This window comes from Eleginops maclovinus, chromosome 3 (genome assembly GCF_036324505.1).
Source record: "Eleginops maclovinus isolate JMC-PN-2008 ecotype Puerto Natales chromosome 3, JC_Emac_rtc_rv5, whole genome shotgun sequence".
NCBI classification, from domain to species: Eukaryota; Metazoa; Chordata; class Actinopteri; order Perciformes; family Eleginopidae; genus Eleginops; species Eleginops maclovinus.
This window is the reverse complement of record NC_086351.1, coordinates 7,028,697-7,049,724: the sequence shown is the minus strand read 5'-3', so window position 1 is coordinate 7,049,724 and position 21,028 is coordinate 7,028,697. Positions and strand designations below refer to the sequence as shown.

Sequence of the window (21,028 nt, the reverse complement as noted above, 5' to 3'; positions counted from 1 at the left end):
TGTAGTGGAGTAAAAAGTACAACATTTTCAACTAGAAGCATAAAGAAGTATAACATGAAAGCACTCTTGTAAAGTACAAGCCCCTCAAATGTGTGCTTAATTATAATACTTGAGTAATTTTTGGGCTACTTTCCACAACTAACAGTGTGCAGAAATGGTTGTTTTGTTAACAGCTGATGCGCTGGAGTCAGATCGGGTCACCCAGCGGCAGCGGCAGCAGCAGCGGCCTCCATTTTACCTCCGACACCGAGCCGTACCTCACGTGTCCTGGGCTTCTCTCTCACATGACCCGAGTGTTTGTTCCCGTGATCAGCACTTCCATCTCCATCTGTGACACCGAATATCACTTTGTATTCTAACCCTGATGGATATGCTTGAACAGAGTCTGGACAGCGCAAGGTAACCGAGAGTCGGCCAAAATGGCTAACTGGGACAAGCTAGCTACAACATGCTATTTCGGATAGCTAATTTACGACGCTTACCAAGGCCTGAACTAAACGCAGAACTGTTGTCAAAACGAATTAAATCTGAGGAAGGCGGTTAAGTCAGAAAGGGAAGTGAAAAACGTTGCCATCTGCATAACTGACAAGTTGTATCATAAAGACCAATGTAACATGATCATGATTATCTTAGCTTATAACGGGGCAATAGCTTTGTTAGCTTAAGCTAAGTATTTAGAAAATAAACAACTGTGTTGTAAGCCACTTTAGTTAAACTGAGGACTAGCAATTTTGTTTGACATTGCGATGTTGCTGTTGGTTGACTGGCGTCTTGCACAAGTTTACCATCAGCTAAAGCAAAGTTGATGGTCAGTAATTATATTTATATATTTTTGCAGAATAAACACATCGTTAGCTTGTTGCGTTAAAGCTCAGTTGTTTTGTTTATGTGGATTGCAGCCAAGAAAAACAAGAAGAGGAGGTTGTCCAGACATCTGAAGGTAAGAATCTATTTATTAAGCTGTCATTGACATCATCTGGCACCCGCACGGCTGTAATGTACTTTATAACGGATTGTTTTTAACCTGGTGTGTCTGCTAAAGATAAAGGTGTATAGCATGCATGTAAACTGCAGTATGCTTTGCATTGTTTTGTGCAGTTTATCTCCGGGTTTGTTCGCTGTCTTGATCGTTTTCTTTCTCTTCCATTCTAACAACTGTCTCTTCCTCTCCTCTTTACCCCTTAAGACGGAACAGGAGAAGAGCAGACAGCTGTCACTATAGCCAGCATTCAGCAGGCTGCAGCATTTGGTGACCATAACATACAGTATCAGTTCCGCACTGAGGGTGGACAGGTAAGCGACTAATGGAGGCAATTATGTCAGTGATTGTGATTGTTTTTCTTCCTCCCTATGTGAACCTAAGTAGGAGTTGCACCACTGTAATGTAAACACATTCTGTTACAAGTAAAGTCCTGCATGCAAAGGTTCAAAAGTGTAGGCATCAAAATATTACTTGTGCAGAATAGCCTATTTCGGAATTATGTATTTTATATGATTGGAGTATATTTGTAGATACAGTAATATGTAAAGAAGGTAAGGCGATATGGAGAAAACCAATATACAAATATGTTTTTACCAAATACCTCAATCAATATTGCGAATATATTGCGACTTATGTCAGCATTTATTTATATAGCCCAATATCACACATTTTACATTTGTCTCAGTGGACTTTACAGAATATGAATATGACACCCTCTGTCCTTGGACCCTCACATCATACAAGGAAAAACTTCCTATAAAACCCCAGAGTTACGGGGGAAGTTATATGTAATGCAGACTTCTGAACATCGGAAAAGAAAACACTCGAACCATATAACCGTTATAATATTTTGATGACCAAAAGCTAACATTATGTATAGCCTCATATTACAAGATTCAATTTATATCGATATATTGCCCAGCCCTATGAATAAGCATCATTGAGGTTGTAGCTGGTTAATATTTACTAATACTAACTACTTTATGTACTGCAGGGCAGATTTACCAAAGAAAACATGGAAATGCATATGTTGATTGATATTTTTGTTAATAATATGAATATGTTAAGTAACTAGTAAGTAATGTTTAGTAGAAGTATACATTGAAAAACATGCTAAAAATATACATGCAAGTACCTCAAAATTAATTCCCCCCCACATGTACGAACTCTTTTCTTATTTAGACTTTGTCACACTAAGTGTTGTGGTGTTAGCATATCCACCTCACTGTAAGAAAAACCTGGGTTTCTCTCAATAATAGTCCTTTCTTTGTAAGGTTGCATGTTCTTGTAATGTGATCGCGTGTCCCTCTTCCTTTTTCAAAGACAAGTCAGGAGGATAGCAGGCTCTAAATTGCTTGAAGGTATGAATGTGTGTTTTTTTCTCCTAGTCCCATGATTGACCTGGGACCTTTGTCAAGAGTGTCTCCTTATCGTCCAGTAATGGGGCACTCATCGCAGCAGTGGTCTCGGATTGACTGTGGGAGAGTTAAAAGAGCAGATAAATATTTTCGAAAAAAACAAATGTGTGATATCCGAGTTCGTTGGTAATACCGTAGGGAATTAAGTCAGCAATCCATGTGGTTCATTTTGCGTAAACAAGGCTAATGTGGAAGATCATGTGATTCCAGTCTGGTCTGGGATTGGCACGGCGCCGCTGTCACATGTCAGTCAGGAGGAGAGTCACATGATGGAAGGATTCAAATACGGATTCCTGGAACAAACAAGCTCATTTTCTGACTTGTTTTTCAAATTGAATCAGGCACATTCTGATGCATAAGCAAATTGAGAGGGAAACAATATGCTTATGTTTCAGAATGTGCCTGAAGTAAGATCAATGTACCACTGTGATTGGGACTATTGTGCTAAATACTAGGCTCCGGGGGACTGTAGCATTAGAAATGCTAAACAAATCTACAAATCAGGTAAGGTATTGATTCAGGCACAGTACGCCCGTCGAAGCGACTGTGGGAAATTGGCTTAAAACAACTTTTTTTCCTAGGTTTTCCTTCTCTAATTTTCAAGCTCCCTACTTTCAGGTGACATACCGAGTCGTTCAGGTGACTGACCAGCACCTCGATGGGAGAGATGATGGGGGAGGAGCAGTGAGTGTTGTCTCGACAGCTGCCTTTGCTGGGGCTCCCCAGGCTGTGGCTCAGGTAAAAAAATCTTTGTACTCTTTTTTTTGTTGTTGTTGTTTTAATCGAAGAAAACCCTCTGGTAATACGGACTGTTTTTAAAGATTAAATGCATGCTTTTAAGTAATTCCACAGTCCTTAGAGATAAGGCTGGTGATAATTCAGCTTTTAGTATTTTAACAGTCTGCCTAAGGTAATGAAAACCAGCAATGAATTCATCCTGCTAACAAGTATTGTCTCTGTACATGTATTCTGATGTTGCACATGCCGTGAAACCCAATTTGAACAAACACTATTGAAAAACGGATTGAAAGAGACAAACCACTGTACTGGTTGACATAATCCTTGGTTTTGATTAAAGCCACAGGTGAAGGTATGTCCTTTGTGCTCAGAAAGCTAGAAAAGCAGTATAAACAGAGAAGCATGACAGAGCAAAATGTTTCCCCAACACAGAGCTTTGCACAGAGATAAAGAAAAAGAGAATCAAGCATTGTTTCAGAATACGGCAATGTTCAAAGCTACGTTTGGAACATGTTTTGTGTCAGAAACAGACAATTTTCCTTGCAAGAAGACATGAGATTTGTTTTTATTTGCCTTACACTGGTGGCTCTACCGACCTTGCTGTCATCTCAAGATGCTAACAAGATCACAGTTTCTTCTTTTTCCTCCCTTAATCCCAGCTGTCAAACAGCTCTGTCTCTTGCTTGGGGGTTCTAAAGGGGACACCGTTATTGAGCCTGACAGAGACTGAGGTGTGTGTTCACCTGCTGTGACTGCTCCTTTGCTACTTGTTCAAGCCTCTCCTCTGTTTGTCTCTTATCTGTCACAGGCTGTGATCCAAAACCCTTTCAGTAATGGAGGAAGCCCAGGAGGAGAGGCGGTGGGAGGGGAGACGCGCTTCGCTTACTTCCCCGCAACTGCGGTGAGCGACGGGACTGTGTCTGTGCAGGCCGCCACGGACCCCACACTCACACAGGCGGGGGGTGAGTCAGCTCTCACACTTAATTTGGGTCGGAGATTAGAACAGTGTCATGGAAAATGAGAGAACAAGAGTGCTTTTATTCTTGTAGTTGTAAATGAACCAAAACTCCCCACAGTTTAGGTTAATGGGAACAGAAAAGCACCCTAAAAAGAATTCTAAATATTTAAATATATTTTCCTTTTTGTTGAATACTTAACATGTGATGTGTGATACAGATAGCCAATACCTTCGACAGTGACTCGTCTTTTTTTCCGTTTCTGATTATTGAAGTGTATTACATGTTATACACAATGACATCATTTCTATGATATACACCCAGCAACATTTTTGCTCCATATAAAGTTGTTTGCCCAGTTTGAAAACAGAAACATTATTTTCGTGGAAAAATGATGCTTCCTATAATAGTTTGCAAATGACAAATATTATCGGAGGCTGAAACGAGGTTAGTTACACTGATCATATTTACTGTGTGCTTCATGTCACATGTTCACACACACTGCTGCTCTTCCTCTTTAATGCTGCGTGTTGTCATCTGGCTGTACTGAGTGTCCTTGCGTTTTCATGGTGGTGATCCTGATGCGGCTGGTAGACTGTGAATGAGGGTGGTCAGTGCTTGGTGGACCTGTAGCGCAGGATGCAGCCCCCTGGCTATGTCATACACAACCAGCTTGTTCTGGCAAACTGTTGCCCAGACCGTGTTTATGGGAGAACTTTGTAATTAATCACCTTGCTGGTGTCTGTGCTTTCTGCCACACTGTTAGCCCAGACGAGTGGTCTGCACAGGAATGAAACAGAGACAGAAACAAGGCCTGTACCTGCATCCTCAGACCCAATTCTAACCCAGCTTGTGTTTTTTTTCAGCTATTCCTTTTTATATGAGAAATGTTTGCTTGTGGCCGTAATATATGTAGGTTAGTCTATCTTGTTTTGTCCCAACAACAGAGGCATAGCTGTTCTATTTACTGTCACATGTCACAAAAACCAGCAGCAACATGCCTGTTAGGTACGTCATTATGATAGAGCGGGTGCCTGTATGTCCATTGATATGTCCACCCATCCTATTCTAGTGAGCAAGATACCTCTGAATTGTTTTGAGGGAGTTTCTTCAAATTTTGCACAAACTTCCACTCTGGAATAAAGAATGAAGTTATTATAATGTGAGATCACAGGACAAGGTCACAGTGACCTGAAAAAAGGTGTGATTTTGACAATTTTCATACACAGTTCAGAGTCACAGGTCAACCACCCTGTCTTTCCGTCTGCAAAAGAGCCTTCCCTGAATCTTTGTTTTTTTCTGAGCTCTTCTTTACCAAGTTTATAATGCATTTCATCCATCACTGACTCTGAAGCTTTTAGGGCAAATGTAGCACTTCCACACTCCATGCCTGTTTCTGGCCAACATTGCATTTCACTTCTACCTGTGTGATGGGATTGCATCACATGAAGCACGTTCAGAGAAATCTGATGCCCTTACAGACATTTAGCTGTGTGAATTGGCACAACTCAATCAGGGATTTTATGACAACAGAAAAATAAAAAGAGTTCCCTGTGGCTGCCTGGTGATGTCAGAGAGAGGAAAGAAGACCATGATGTTTGCTTTGCTGTGGGTTACGGTTAAAGCCATGGCCTAACACGAGGAAGTGGGCAGCTGTGTGACTTTTCTGTGAGCCCGGGGCGTGACATACAGGCGGAGCGCTGTAGGGTGAAGGTGGAGAGTGCTTTACAAGCCTCCATCTCCTGTGAGCTGAGGGATAGTGGAGGATAGTGCATCGAGCTCTGGAAGTAAACCACAATCTGGCAAGACTTGATTCAGGGGTGGAGTCCCAGACCTCTCTACAGAGCATCAAAGTGTTGTCCTAATTCAACCCCAAAAAAACAATATTTCTTAAAAGGATACATTCTGTTCAAACTCACTGATCGTTATGAATCCAAATATTAGATTTTTGTTGCATTTCAGCAAAATTAGAACCTATAAAGTGAAGACCAAAGCTGATAGGAAATAAGCTGCTCATTGGACACAGATGTCCTTCATTATAACAGTTGTTTTGACAAGTAATAAACTACAGACTGAACATTAAAAGCTATAATTATATTTTAACCAAGATTTTTGGTTTAAACTGTTTATTGGTATTCAAAGTAATGTGCCTAAGAGATGCAAGCCCTGTTATTTGGTGGTTTGGTTTGACGGGACATTATTTTTTGTGCTGATATTTTTTGTTGTGAATGTCTTGGGGGCTGGGAATATGATGTTTGCTCTATAATAATAATTGTACATGAGAGGGCTTCAAGCAGAGTTGTTTATTCCTTCTAAGTGTTGTTTTATGTTTGTCCGCAAGGATTTGGGCTGTGATGATTTGATTTCTGTTATTTGTTGTGAGATATTTCATTATAGCCACAAGAGGGATTCTTTTATGCCCCTTTCGTCTTTTTTTCTCACTGCTAACCGATGCCTGCCGTGTCTCCACAGGTCAGTTTTATGTGATGATGACCCCCCCCGATGTCATTCAGACAGGGACGCAACGAACCATCGCCCCACGCACACAGCCCTACCCTGCGTAAGTATCAGCTCTATCAGTTGGTGTCTGGGTAAAAAGAGACCGCATTGATACAGAAGTTTGAGATCCTGCTGTTTCTGAAAAAATACAAAAAAACACAGCTGGTCAGTTTTTGTAAAAAGAATTCATATGTTCTATTCAAAGGGGGCTGTTTGGGATTTGAAAGGTGGTTGAAGTGTAACAGTGGGACAAATTGCTTTTTATTGTTACATGTACGGGGCTTTTCACAGCTATTAATTACATTTAATTTCAGTTATGACATTTCGTCTTGCTTTTAAATTATTTATTGGAAGAATAACAAGCATTTGACTGTGGGAACAATGTCCCACAAACTCGACACAGACTTTAACACATAAAAAAAAAGCGTGCTGAATTGACATAAATCTAAATGTTAAGGCAGGCCTGGGAAGTGGAGGGAGTTAAACTGGTGGGAACTGAGGAGTACAAAGAGAGAAAGAGAACCAGCGCTGGTTTATATGGACCTTTGAAACCGATCAGGTCCATCGATGATTGGATGTTATAAAGACATATGACCACAAAACAACTTGCTAACCTATTTCATCACCCAGGAGGCTCAGTTTAGTTGTTGTATTTGTAAGTCTATCATCTCTCTCCTCAGTTTGATATGAATGATGATTTTAATGATGATCCTGGCTTATCTATTTTACAAAAATCTCTTTATGATGTCTATTCCTAAAAATCTCCACATGCATCATTATAATCATGCATCAGAAGGGATCCATCTCAGACTATCTCCAACTGTTAGCTGCATGCTGCTGATTGCTGTTATTAAGACAATCAGCAGGCTCACGTGGGCAAAGACAAACCGAGTTCTCATTCCAATTGCATGACGCCGGATTTGTTCTAGCCTTATTCAGATATTGGCTGAAGCTGAATTTCAGATTCAGATCACATGTGGCACAGTTATGAAGATTTGCAGTTTTTCTCTTGAGGTCATGTTACTTGGATTTTTCCTTGTTTGTTCGGTCAAAGCCAAAGCACAGCAATTTGCCGTTGTTAAATTGAGTTAGCACTGATCTAAGTGAACGATTCTCCATTTCCCACCAGGCCTATACTTAACCTTTTAACATGTGAAACTGCATTATAGTTATTAAGCTATAGCACCTATAGGGAGTGGCTACCAGTGGTTTTAGGAGACAGACACCAGACTAATATTTTCTCTGCCTTTTTATCTGTGATTTTCATGGACATAAAGATTTCTCAAAGATGTATGCTCCTTTGTTGTGGGCTGCATTAAATACAGTTGTAGATCCGCCTTACATTTGGCAGCAGCTCTCTTGCTTCTGATGTCGTTTGATATTCACAGCGTACAACAGACTGCTTTCCGGTCAAGAGTAAAGAACAAGCTTTGTTGCGGCGTACGCCTGCATTGCCATGTGTTGAAATACAAAGTGAACAGTTTATTTCATCTCTCACAATGTCTATCTGCAATATGTTTGTTTCTATTTATTTCCTCTCACATGAATAATTTATGATGATTTGTTTTTGACACAAGTCTGAAGAGTTATATTTAGGTGTAAACTAATGAACAGTGACATTATGGTTGACATGTGAGTAAAATGAATGAACATTTCCAACCCTATCTGCCGCAGAGATGAAAACGAGCTGCTGCAGCAGGAAGGTTTAAACTGGTGAGGACAGTTCCACATTTCTCTCTCTCTCTCTTTTTTTCTACAGCAAATGATCCAATCAAATTAGATCACAAGAAGAGAGAAGAGGCACACAAACCTCTCCCCTCCCTCCCCTCCCCTCCCCTTCCCTTAAGTCCCCGGTGATTCTTCCTGCTCTTGAAGTGCGAGACACAGATTTAACATATCTTCACTGCTGACCCTGATCCATTGTTGTTAGTTGTGCTTGTGGCAAATTTGTGTCTCCATTAGGACTTAAAAAATTAGGTCGTTGTTCTCTATCTGGAAACAAAGGCTCGTTCGACACTTTTATTTTAGTATCGTTTTCAAAGTGCCCTCCGTTGTAGTTCTTCTGTAGCCTAGTTTTGAATAAGTTAGTGAGAGTTTTTTCCTATGTGCTGTTACAAGCTGTATTATTTGTTAATGCGAAAGGGAAACTGGGACAATAGAAGCCATGTGATGTCAATTTCAGCATGTGTCTTCTGCATCATGTTTTGTATAGAAGCAGTTTATTGTCACAAAGGCTCATCTTTGTCAATATCATCCATTTGGAGAAAATAAAGCACAAGCTGCAGTCATTTGTATCTCGACGTAATCTTAACTGACTTATTGTCTGGGCCCTGGCTCGATGTAATATAGGAGAGGGTAGAAGGGGTGCCAATTGTATTTCTCTTTCGAGGATCAATATAAAAGTACACAAATTAAGTCCCGGTCTACAGGCTTGCTTCAAATTATATGGATCCAGCACTTCAGCAGCGGGTTGTGTACTGCTCATTTTCCTGATTTCTCCAGCAACGATCATGAAGCACTCAGACGAGGTGTGCCTCTATAACGTGTGAAAAAGGACATTTTTCTGAGCACGGATATTTAGTTATTCACACAGCCCTTTCACACTTTTTCTTACACTCTGCTTATGAGGACTGTTGGACCGACTCCATTATACAGTTGAAATCCCATTAGGATGCGTTGAGATACAAGAGAGACTGCAGTTTGACTTTTCTGACTCAAACAGAGATATCAGCCGGGGAGATGTGTTGATGGGTCACAAATTCACTGTGTCATATAGGGACATACAGGGAACATGACCGTATAAGTCATTGTTAACGTCATGTTCCCTCAAGCAGGAATGCGATTCAAGATCGTCTCTCTTCTCTCTCGCTCTTCTACATGTTTTTTTTTATTTTGAATGTAATGGAACTATTAATTGACCTGTGATTATGTTCCTGTGTTGGCCTGTCGGTGCTGTGGTGGTGGTCACTGTCACGTCTCAGGGACTTGATTAACTGAATGCCTTAGGGAGGACACAGACAAGAGACATTTGTGTCATTAGCCGTAAGCCCAGACTCCAGTAGACAGCATCTATCTTTTTACAATGATGTAATTTCCCAGCATAATAAAGCAGAAAGCTCCCTGGGGGCCACACCTAGGAAAAGGACAGCCAAAAAGATTAATAAGGCTGTCTGGGTCTCAGTTTTGCAGTCAAAGCAGCCCAGCTTCGGGCCATTAGGAGCATCAGGGTTGTGTATTTGGCCTCTTGTGGTTGTGCGTCTTTCAGTATTTTCCACTAAAAGCACTACACAGCTTCAGAATCTCCAGCTTCTTTTAAAAAAACGCACACTTTTACTGAAAAGGGCTGTGATTACAAAAGGCTGGAATTTAAAGATAGCAGTGAATAATAGTTTTCAATAGCACAGGATTAAGTGAATTTTGGGGATTTGATTTGGTCCTGATTGTAGGCTAGCCAGAGATGGAAGATATTGTAGTGTGTGTGTGTGTGAACAGTGTTTTATTTCCTTTCTGTCTGCAGGAAAATGGATGGACCGCGAACACCAAGAGATGAAAGGAGAAGGGCGCAACATAATGAAGGTGGGTAATTATCTTTGATTGTGGCTTTTCATTTCACCAGACGGTGCATCACAATGAAGTGTGGTGCTTAAATGGAGACATTTTTTTTCGTTGAAAGAAAATTACGAAGCCCTGTCAAAATATTCTGTTAAGAAAAGATGACAACATTATGTTTACAGACCAGCCACTAGAGGGTGCTGTTGAGCTGTCAAAGCCAGGCCGTATTTGGCACCGAGAGAGCCGCTACTGAAATGAAAAGATCTAGGAAATGAAAGCCATATTCATTAAAACAAAACTACCTGTGATCTCTCAATGTACAAAAACGATAAATCAGGAAATGCTTACATTCATATATATTTAATATTTATCACCTGTTCTTGTCAGTTGAAAGACGGCGAAGAGACAAGATCAACAACTGGATTGTCACGCTTTCCAAGATCATCCCGGACTGCAACATGGACAGCACCAAGACTGGAGCAGTAAGCAGTGTTACTTAACTCTTTGCAAATGTCAGCCTTTTTTATTGATGCTTCTGTTTTAACTTGTCAATAAGTCATCTCTGTCCTCACAGAGCAAAGGGGGCATCCTGTCCAAGGCCTGCGACTACATCCGTGACCTGAGGCAAAACAACCAGCGACTGCAGGAGAGTCTGAAGGAGGTGGAGAGGATACAAGTGGACAATGACTTGTGCAGGCAGCAGGTATTATCATCTACCAATGCTCTAGCCTACAAATATTTCCATCAAGAGCAGTTTCCAGGACTTCAATAATAGGGAAAAGAAGGGCTATGAATGATAATGTCAGAACATTCCTTTGAGGTGGTTGGGTGTAGCAGATAAATAATAATAAGGCCGCCATTGTGGGCTGCATATGTGTCTGTGAAGATTGCCACTGCATTGAATTGATTAGTTTGCTTTGGACGTGCATTGCAACATCCATTCACTTAAGACTCCGAAACTTGAAATCCACCTTGCTTTATATATGCATCCTCATTCCTCCAAAACAAGCCCCCTGGGACTCCAGCCTGTGGAGCTGATCATCACAGCTCGACTAAAAGGGATCAAAAGAGTTTGCGCCTATATAATGAGAAGTGTTACCTGAAATCAGCGCTTTGAGAGTATGTGGGAATAGTATACACAGCAGTTGCGTGAGAGCTAACCGCATGCTAATGCGCTCGAAAGTATTGTGAAGTCTTGCAGCTCTGAGGCTGCCACAGCTCCCCATTGAATCCCAAGCCTGCAAGGCTTTTGGCAATATATTCGTATTCTGATGCTCAAAGCTCGATATTCTTTCCCCAGTTGCTCAGTAGGGAGGCAGAGAATTCGGATTCACCCAAGGGAAATGTAGCGAAGATGACATACCTCAAGATTTGATAATCCAGTTGGTTGTGGACAGAGGTGTCTTTGAAAAAGGGAGCTGCACATACCACTCTTTAATCCTGGGGATTGAATAGCCCTGTCTGTACATTACACATAGGCAGCACCGTCAGATGTCTTCAAACAGGAAAAGTTTAGTCTGTAAACTTGCAGCTATATTAAGACGTCACAGAGATGAAAATGTTGATAATGAGACTTTTCTTTTCCTGTTCTTTGTCCTGAAGATTGAAGAGCTGAAGAATGAGAATGCTTTGCTCCGAGCGCAACTCCAGCAGCACGGCATCGAGATGGTTGGAGAGACACCACCGCAGTGAGACAAAAAGAACAAGGAGGGGCACCACCACTCAGACATACAGTCGACATGATGAAAAAAGCAGGCGAGATGATGGAGAAAATAACAAAAGGACTTGTGAAGAATCACTTTTTCTAGTGAATGCATCTTTCCCAGGCTGCGAACCCTTCAACGGCCTGTTGTGGCTGTACTAGACTGTTTCAATCCTATTGAGATAACCACCCGTTGCAATTCAGTACAGATATGCTGCACTCCCCACCATCAGAGTGCATTGCTAGCACACGCTATGAAAGAGAACCTCTGCTGAACTCCTCCTTTAGTCTGTATTTATGTAATGTCACTTGTGGACTCTTTCGTTTCTCATGTACATTTTAATTTAGCTCCCTGTCAGTGTATTTTACCCCAAATTATTGAGTTTGACTTAGTTGATGCTTTTCCTCGTTTTTTTGTTGTTGTTTTTGTTCTGTATTAATATGTTGTTTTTAGCTGCTTTAATTTATTAGTCCGCTTGCTGACAGAAGCCTTGTCGGAGACCAGTTACAGCGAAGCTCTTGCACACAAGAGAAGCAGATTGAATTTTAAGTGAGAGAACATCAAAGAATGCAAAACATTAGGATTTTACACGCATAATGTAATACACACTGCTTACCTAGACCCAAAGACAAACAGGGAGCTGGGCTGGCCTCTGCTTCTGGGCTGATTTTTTTTTGTAAATAGGACATGTTTTAATACAGATGTTAAAGAATGTTAGCGCTGATTATCTCTGGGAGAAAACAATCAATAACTCGTTAAATTCACGCTGGCCCTTTGTCATAATAATTACCATGACGTGTGTTCAATCTTGGAGCTTGATTTGAAAAAACAAAAAGTGGTGTACTTGAATTGTTGGGCATTTGCTAAACAAGAAAAATAACTAAAATGTCAACAAAATCCCTCTTTCAATATCCATCTGTTTAAATGCTATTGAAATATAAATGTAAGCGATTAACAAACACAGCACGTTGGACTGTAGACTGGAGCGGGATTCGGTGCAAATTTCAACTTTTGCCAAACTATATATAGAAACTAGTTTTTTTTATTATCTTTGGTTGAAGTGTGATTTAACAGTGTCTCACTAGGTGTAAGAATAATCCCCACATGTTTCATTTCAAGCTGTTTGGTCTATTTTCGTGTTGCAAGACTTCAAATGCAGCTCCACGCACAAGGGGGGAGACACCCTGGAGAGCGGCACTCAAAGACTCTCTATGGAAAAAAGGAGTACACACAAATTCCGTGTTGAACTTCTTAGTCGAGCACAACTTGTTCTCCACCAAATGAAGGAATAGTTTGAAAGTGGGAAACTTGGTCTCACACCCTCTCAGGCGAACAATAAGTAATTGGTTGTAGAAACAGAAAGAGCCAATATTAACATTGTTGATGGTTTTCAGAATGAATATACATGATGTTCCGCTTTGGGCGATGTGAGTAGAAGTTGGGGGGGGGGGAAAAGACATCAAGCTTCAGAGCCACTTATTAGAGCACGATTGCTTCTCCTTGTGTCAACACTCGCTGATCCAGCAGAGAAAAACTAACACTCAGACCGCTGGACAAATCAGGCCGACTATCACGTTTTAATATCTCAGACTCTGCAAGTTAACAGCTTGTGCTTTGGAAGTGCTGTTCTGCTTCTACTGTTAGATTCAAACCTGATATGAATAGCGCAAGAGTCTGATCTATCAAACGAGGCTCCTAGCCATGGTTGAATGATGGATATTTTGCGGTATAATTTTTTACACCTCGGTGAGAGCAGAAAATGTGAACTTGAAGACATGAATAATGCTTTGGAGGACGGATGTTCACAAATGAAAGGTCACTTGTGGCTAATTTTTCTTTTCTTTTTTTCCTTCAATTCTTTTTAAAATGGCAAAGAAAAGGAAGTGTTTTTCTCTGTAGCAGCCTCACTGTTCTCAGGTTAGATTTAAAGACATCTTTTCTAATTAAAATGGTGGAAAATAAAACTTTCACTATCTAATAAACTTTATCCACTTTGGTTGTGTCTCATTGTCCTTCTGAAGGTCGTGGAAATATGCAAACGTCAATACTTTATTCCTCCCGTCGAGTTGGTTTTAAGTTTATGCTTCTGTTAGTCAGCAGGATGTTTTGTAACAATAGAGATGATGAGAAATGACTCATGGGCTTTACTGGAATCCTAAACTGTAGCATTGAAATGCTCTCTTAGTTTTCACCTTTCTCCACATGTGACATCTGACACCTTGTTTTCATTTATTTTGAAAGATAAAATAGTAAATCCCATTAAATGTTTGTGTAAATCTAAGGCGTTTCTCTATTACCTTAAATGTTAGATTTGTTTGTGTTGAAAAGTCATTCCAAGTCGTCGTTCATTAAGTTTGAGACTGCAAAGTTGTGGTGTGAACAGATTTGATTAACAGCATCAGCTCTATAAGCCAAAAAAAAACAAACACCACCTTTCATTAGATTTCGATTAAAATCGTGCTGAATCCTGATTAGTGTGTTGATGTGAACACACCATAACCAATGGAAAAGAACGCATATGAAAACGCTATAAATAAATCTTTCAAAATAACCAAACTGGCAAACAACGTCTGGTCATGTAGGACTCCATGTTGTTGTGAAAATAGTCCATCAAGTTAGTCTAGAAATGACTTAAAACACCTCACGTTTCCCTAATGGTGGAGCCTATGGAGATTAACCGCCATACTTGTGATCAAAGTAAATTAAATCTTCTCTGAGGGATTGAGATCAAAACTGATGGGGTTTATATTCAGAAACCTGATGCAGTTAAATGGCAGAAATCTGAGGCTGTTTGCCTTGATAATAAGCCCAATTCAACATTGTTCAAATCCTTAATATTCTTTGATATGATAGATAGGTATTCTTTATAAATGCTCATTCTAAAAGCTTGTTTCACAGTTCCAGATAAACATATTTTTAAGACAGCCTTTATTTTTTAACATTTGGAGGATTAAGCCTCCTTGGAGAAAGTATGCACTCCCTGCCCACTCTTTAGCTCATCCGATCGATTGATCAAAACACTGGTAAGATTGAAACCAGTGAGTAGTCGGAACACACAGAGGGCACCTTGGGTGAGGAAGATCAATGGTGGATAAAAGGCGCATCTAAGCCTTCAGTGAGATTGAGTTTGACTTTGCAGGTCAAGGCACTTAAGCATCATTCAGCTGTTCTTAAAGAGAGAAGTTGGATAATCTTTTAAAAGCAGACTGGGGTGTTGTACACGCGCAAACATTAAGAGTATTTATAACTCACACACTCATTATCTATCAGAAGTCATTAGTCTGACACTGTTTAATTTGACTCGCTTTTATCTTGCCGACCCCCTCCAGTGTCTCCAGGCTTGTCAGCTGCCATTCGAACACACACAGCTAGCCAGGCAGGCGTCTGTGTGTCCCTGTCTGTGTTTGAAGTGGCTGATCTGTGATCCCACGTACCTCTCAGATTGGGACATACTACTCTGTCTGTCAGTCAGAGTGCCTCTTTCACCCAAACCCTGGAAAAACCCTCTGAAGAGTGCTCAGAAAGAACGCATATTTTTTCCTACTCTAACAATTGTAGAATGATATGAGTGACAGGGATTTCACTCACTGCAGATCATATAATTACAATTAATAATGTGTGAATTGGAAGAGGTGTGTCTCCGCTTTGAGCAGTACATCGTTATTGGTGAAATGAATGGATTTGGAACAGTGGCTCATTTCTGGTCAGTATTGAGCAAATGTTCAAGTTTTGCCTGGAGGGTGGGACAAAGCCACCTGCTGTAAATGAATAAATCTATGTTCGGGCCTTGTCTACCTATGGTTGACTGATTTTCATCGAGCTGGCCAACACTTTCTCCTGGAAAGTCACAGTTTCATGTCCTGCAGGCTTGTCTTACCTTTGTGCTTTTGGAGCTACAAGAGCTCTCTTTGAGGAGCAAGCATTGTCCGATGCCTCTGCCTGTTTCACATTTGCTCTCACTGAGGTTGTTATTTGTCGAAAAAGGGCTGACAGAGAGAGTCTTATTCCATCTGACATACAATGCTTCTCATACATTGCATTCCTCTCATCTTTCTTGGGCCTACATAAATAACTATACAGCACCTGTCTCGCTTATAGTAGCAGTATCAGCACTAAGGTATGTATTTTGTTGCTGTCAAGACATTTTTATTATTTGTTGCTTTTTTTTGAGCAGCCGTGGCTTTGGATTCTACATTATTTTGAAGTTGAATGACATGTTTGACTTAGACTTTGGTAGCACACAGTTAATAAATAAGAATAAACAGTGGGGAGTGTAGTTTTGGATCACAAAACAAATCACAGTTTCTGCTGACAATTGAGTTTTATTTGGGACTTTCCAACCACAAATAGGAACATATGGTGACTCAGGTCAGAAACACCTCTTAGTAGTTTAGTGAGAGTTATGTTCTTTGACATTCTTATTCATCTGTTCTGTCGGCGAGCCCTTTTTTCTACATTAAATGGTTGATGCCCGTTTTTTTTTTTCTTTTTCAACCAGATTAACAATAAAGGATCGTGCCAACATTCCAGATCTGGACTAGAGGATCATTGTCCTTTAATTCAATGGTACTGATCAAACTGACCCACAAATAAGAACAAAATTGCAGGAAGTTGTTGCATTGCCTGAACAATGTCTGACACATTAGTGCAAGACACATCGAAAAGGTCACATGTCGATGTTTCTTATTGCTGCCCAAAGAGCAGTTTAAAACAAATGAAAACACTGGACTACAGCTCATATCGACAAAGGACACACATTACTTTGGTTCGTTTCAAGGATCTTGTGATACAAATCTCTGCATGGACCTTTTTCCAATCCTTGTCATTCTTTTTTTGATTGAATATTGAACCAAGTATTGGCCCTGTGATGTTTTCCTGATTTGTTTTTCTCTCTTTAGTATGTTTTGGGGCATTTTGGTGCCATTTCGACAGAGACGCGTAATGAAGTGTCGCCTCTCCGACTTGAAACAGAAACATTAGAGTTAATGGTAACTGCCTTAACATGTTTATATGAAAACCTTTACTGATGTTCTTCTCTTCTGCTTTTTTATAACACAAACAGTTTTTTGTTTGTGTTATTCTAATCGCTTTCTTGTAAAGTGCTTAGCTTAATTATTTGTATGAAAAGGTAACATATGAATCTGGTCTAACTTTCTTATTATTTTTAAAGGACATTTTTAGATTTTCTTGTATGGAATTAAGATTGACAATTTTGGAATTTCCAGTAATATCTTGTAACATGTTTCTGAGTGGGAAATTCCCCACAGTCTCCACTGTCAGCATCCCGGAACCTATCAACCTTGCTCCATACCGCCCCCTTAGTCTGAAGAGCGACACTGCATTTGTTTATCTCAGGAGCAGCACCTGATCAGAGGCCATGACTATTAAAAGTTCTCATGTTTATTTACAAATTGTCCCAACACTGCTTCTTCCATGTCCTAGTTTTGAGTAAACACTCACCCTGGCTGTGTTTTGGTGGCGAGAAGTGTTGTGTGTGTTGGGTTTGGTGGTAGACATGCTGATAGAAGTGGAATTTGTGGAGTGTCTTGCAGCTCCATATAAAGCAGGTAGGGACAAGAGGAGGAGGGGAAAGGGGGCAGGGGCCAGAAACACAGGGCGATTATGAAACAGGGACAGCGGGGGCAATGCCCTCGACCAGGAGAAAAAGGTAGAGTGGCGCCTGCTGAGGTGAATCTGTCTGCCGTACTGGTGCCTGTCTTTGTTTGGCCAGAAGATTCCTACTGATAGCTGCAGTGACTGATAGGAGACATGTGCTCAGGAAAAACAGGCCAAAACATACATGCCTGGAAAACCCAGATCTGAAAGCTCTTTTTTCCCAATAATTTGAAAATGAACTTTTTTCTCTCATAAGCACACACACACACACACACACACACACACACACACACACACACACACACACACACACACACACACACACACACACACACACACACACACACACACACACACACACACACACACACACACACACACACACAGTTAAATTGAATCAGATATTTTTTGTCCTGCCACAGTCAACCTGTGTCAAATTCAGATTTCTCATTAGCTGAGTCATGCCTAGTGAAGCATGGCAAATCAAATGATATGTGTTCATCTTGAGTGGACATGATGTGCTAATTCTAATAGTGGACTTACGTTTAGGTAATGCTCCTACTCTATATTAGACATGTGTGGGTAGATTCCAACCGATGAGGAGCCATTCATGGTTGTATTTGTTGACACTGATGTTGGGGTCACCCAAAGCAAGCAGCGGGGGTTATCAGTTAACAAAACCGACTGACGCAGGGGTCCCCCAACATGTTGTTTCACTAATTGAGTCCACACAGGCAATTTGCAATAGACACTGAAGTTATAATTCATATTCAAAGGAGAATTCAAATAGCTTCTGAATTTATCAGCGTGCACAGACCACCGTTTATCAGTTTCTATTCAGCATGCTATTTATTTTCCAACATTATTGATTTTTGTATTTTTTCACTGCCTTATGTTGTTGTGGAATAGTTTTCTTGCCCTGACAGGCTAATTAATCTATCAGTGTTTATCGCTGCTTCAGTGATAAGGGGAAAAATTGTCCTTACAATTTTTGTAAGGCTATGTTTTTCTATGCATTGATAACAATCTAGTTTATTATTATACTGCCATTGTCACACTGTTATCAACAGGAAATTACAAATGGTGTTTTAATGAAACAAAAGCAGTGGTCATTTGTCATTTTGTATGTTATTTATGAAAGGTATATTGAAATACAGACACAAAAAAACTAACATTTTGTCATGCACATAAAGTAATGATATAAAATAGATTTGTCTTGTAGTGGGGTAATAAAACTAAAGCAATGCAAGTCATTGCTGTCCAGACATAATATACCTCATCAGATCACATTATATTCATCTTTAACTCATGCAAATTGAAACACCTTGACTCTCAAACAGAGGATTTTAATCCCTGCTTCTATTCCACTGCTCTCAAAGGGATTTAATTTGGTTCAACTGCAGGTTCCTGTGTATTATGCAAAAACTGAATGTGTTAAAATTGAGGGGCTAATTATTCCATTTGAGAGGTTGTAATTACATCCTTTAGACTGGATATTCCAAAGTGGCTCCCTCTCCTCAGTGAAGGATTTCCTGGGTCGAAACAAGTGTGACTCAGCCAGCCATGCAATAGATTGACCCATGTAATCTTGGCCTCTGCTTTGGGAATCTCCAGCGCATTGTTTTCAGGTAACAAGTTAAACATTTTGGATTAATCTCGGCAAGTATTGAGCGTTGCATCAATACAGAATACACATTGCTCTCATATATTGTAAAAAATAATGGTTTCCAGCAATAGCAGCGGCTTGTTCATGTGTGGGATTAAGTGTACTGTGAGCGGAAAGTAATTTAATTTAAAAGTTCATAGTTGATTTGATATTTCCCTAACAGACAGTGGGGCCCACAGTGAAGGATATTTCAGAGGATCCCCCACCAGTGTTGCAGCACATTGGAGAGGAGGAGGTCAAAACTTCCCCAGCGCAGTTAGGTAACTGCTGACAGAAATGGGCCGGGCCTCCCAGAGTGATGAGGCAACACTGAGCCCGAGACTGTATAAATACCAGAGCGGTCGGCATGCTCAACCATCAGACAACGGAAGGACTCTAAACAGCTGACAAGGGTCACCGGAAGATCTGAAGAAATCCACTGACAATCGAACCAACCATCACTGGAGAAGAGGAAGACATTTGAGATATTGTGGTGCTTTTCCACTGTCCGACACCCATGAGAAAGAAGACTTATCGAGTCTAATCTTCAAAGGGTTTAATAACTAAACCATTTAAACTCATCCTAAAAATGAAGGCATTTAGCATTGCAGTTGCAGTGACACTCGTGCTCGCCTTTATTTGCATTCTGGAGAGCTCTGCCGTCCCATTTACCGGGGTAAGAATTTGACCTAAACTCACTTCATTTGCTTATTAGCTATAAATGTTTTGTCAGGATGCTCAGATGTGTCTTCTAAATATGCGTAATTCATTAACAGGTGCAAGAGCTGGAGGAAGCAGGGGGCAATGACACTCCAGTTGCGTTATATCAAGAAATGTCAATGGAATCGAGGATGGTATGTTCAATTGACTGAATGAATTAAGCCAATTACCTTGAGCAAATTAAATCTTAAGTGGATGTGTTTTCCCTATGGAGGGCCCTGGTGCTCACACGGAGAGGATGAAATGTTGGAGATGAAAGCTCTGCTCATGTCTTTTGGTTTTTTTTTCGCCCAGATGCCAAATCACATCAGGCAGAAGCGCCAGAGCCACCTCTCCTTGTGCCGCTGGTGCTGCAACTGCTGCAAGGGCAACAAGGGCTGCGGCTTCTGCTGCAGGTTCTGAAGATTCCCGCAACCACCACGAAATATTAATTTATTGTGCTTTTTGTTTTGTCTTACCCTAAGAAATAACCTTTTCTCGACCTCTTCCTCCAATGCAATGCCTGTGCTACACTGTTTTGTATCATTTTCAAGGAGGTATGATTCACGGAAAAGCACTGAAACAAATGATTCTTTGTATTTATTTTGTATGTTTTAATACTTTCACCCTGTAAGTCTTTTTGTAAGCTCAATTGTGTGTAAATTTGTTTCTAAAAAGAATCCAGACTGACTGTCTCTTTGCCTGTTCTAAGTCTTACCAGTTAATGTTTGATGTTGAATAAATAATGAACATTTGAAGCAACTTAAAAAATGTTTTTGTGTCATTGGTGGGAAAGATATTGTGTTGTGATTGCAGCATCCAAACAATATCATATATATACAAAATAGATTACTTTTATGAGCATTTTCCTTTCTCACCACTTACAGTATATGTATCTCAATTGCTTTACAATTTGTTAAGCATGAACATGTACTGTATGTCAGTTACTGTACCTCGTATAGTTTCCCTTTTGGACAGGGCTCCCTGAAACACAATTTTCCCTTCAATTTTCCTGCTCAGATACAAACCTAAATGATCCTAATTTCTCAAGTATATTATATCAGGCCCTCATGACTCATAGCATTTTGTTGGAGCTATTTTCCACTCAAACTACTTTCTTTAGTGGCGCTCGAGAAGTGACACATTTCGTGTTTCCTGTAGTTTATTTTGGGTGCGGTAAATAGAAGAAGTGTACTGAGTTGGTGCTGTAATGCACATCC

General features: G+C 40.4%; 2 protein-coding genes across 6 annotated transcripts; both read left to right on the top strand.

The window, feature by feature from the left end:
• Positions 1-70: 70 nt before the first annotated feature.
• Positions 71-13,844, top strand: LOC134862367 (upstream stimulatory factor 2). 5 transcript variants are annotated; one of them, XM_063880253.1, is made up of 11 exons: positions 87-399; positions 900-940; positions 1,187-1,293; positions 3,019-3,138; positions 3,947-4,100; positions 6,567-6,654; positions 8,268-8,306; positions 10,111-10,169; positions 10,533-10,627; positions 10,720-10,848; positions 11,748-13,844. In XM_063880253.1, the coding sequence occupies exons 1-11, from the start codon at positions 365-367 to the stop codon at positions 11,835-11,837; spliced, it is 957 nt and encodes a 318-aa protein (XP_063736323.1). In that variant the 5' UTR covers positions 87-364; the 3' UTR covers positions 11,838-13,844. The 5 variants fall into 5 exon arrangements, with proteins under 5 accessions (XP_063736325.1, XP_063736323.1, XP_063736324.1 ...); XM_063880252.1 differs by having other exon boundaries at positions 100-399; positions 10,702-10,848; XM_063880255.1 differs by lacking the exon at positions 8,268-8,306 and having other exon boundaries at positions 71-399.
• A 5,631-nt stretch (positions 13,845-19,475) lies between these two features.
• Positions 19,476-20,579, top strand: hamp (hepcidin antimicrobial peptide). Its single transcript, XM_063880260.1, has 3 exons — positions 19,476-19,785; positions 19,886-19,963; positions 20,124-20,579. Exons 1-3 carry the CDS (start codon positions 19,699-19,701, stop codon positions 20,229-20,231), a joined length of 273 nt encoding a protein of 90 aa, XP_063736330.1. The 5' UTR covers positions 19,476-19,698; the 3' UTR covers positions 20,232-20,579.
• Positions 20,580-21,028: the final 449 nt, after the last annotated feature.

Excerpts from the sequence above, each read along its gene's own strand:
- LOC134862367 (XM_063880252.1), top strand. The coding sequence starts at position 365 with ATGGATATGCTTGAACAGAGTCTGGACAGCGCAAG. Across the intron at positions 1,294-3,018 it reads TCCGCACTGAGGGTGGACAG|GTGACATACCGAGTCGTTCA; the intron begins GTAAGCGACTAA and ends CCCTACTTTCAG. Across the intron at positions 3,139-3,946 it reads CTCCCCAGGCTGTGGCTCAG|GCTGTGATCCAAAACCCTTT; the intron begins GTAAAAAAATCT and ends TATCTGTCACAG.
- hamp (XM_063880260.1), top strand. The coding sequence starts at position 19,699 with ATGAAGGCATTTAGCATTGCAGTTGCAGTGACACTCGTGCTCGCCTTT. Across the intron at positions 19,786-19,885 it reads CTGCCGTCCCATTTACCGGG|GTGCAAGAGCTGGAGGAAGC; the intron begins GTAAGAATTTGA and ends ATTCATTAACAG. Across the intron at positions 19,964-20,123 it reads TGTCAATGGAATCGAGGATG|ATGCCAAATCACATCAGGCA; the intron begins GTATGTTCAATT and ends TTTTTCGCCCAG.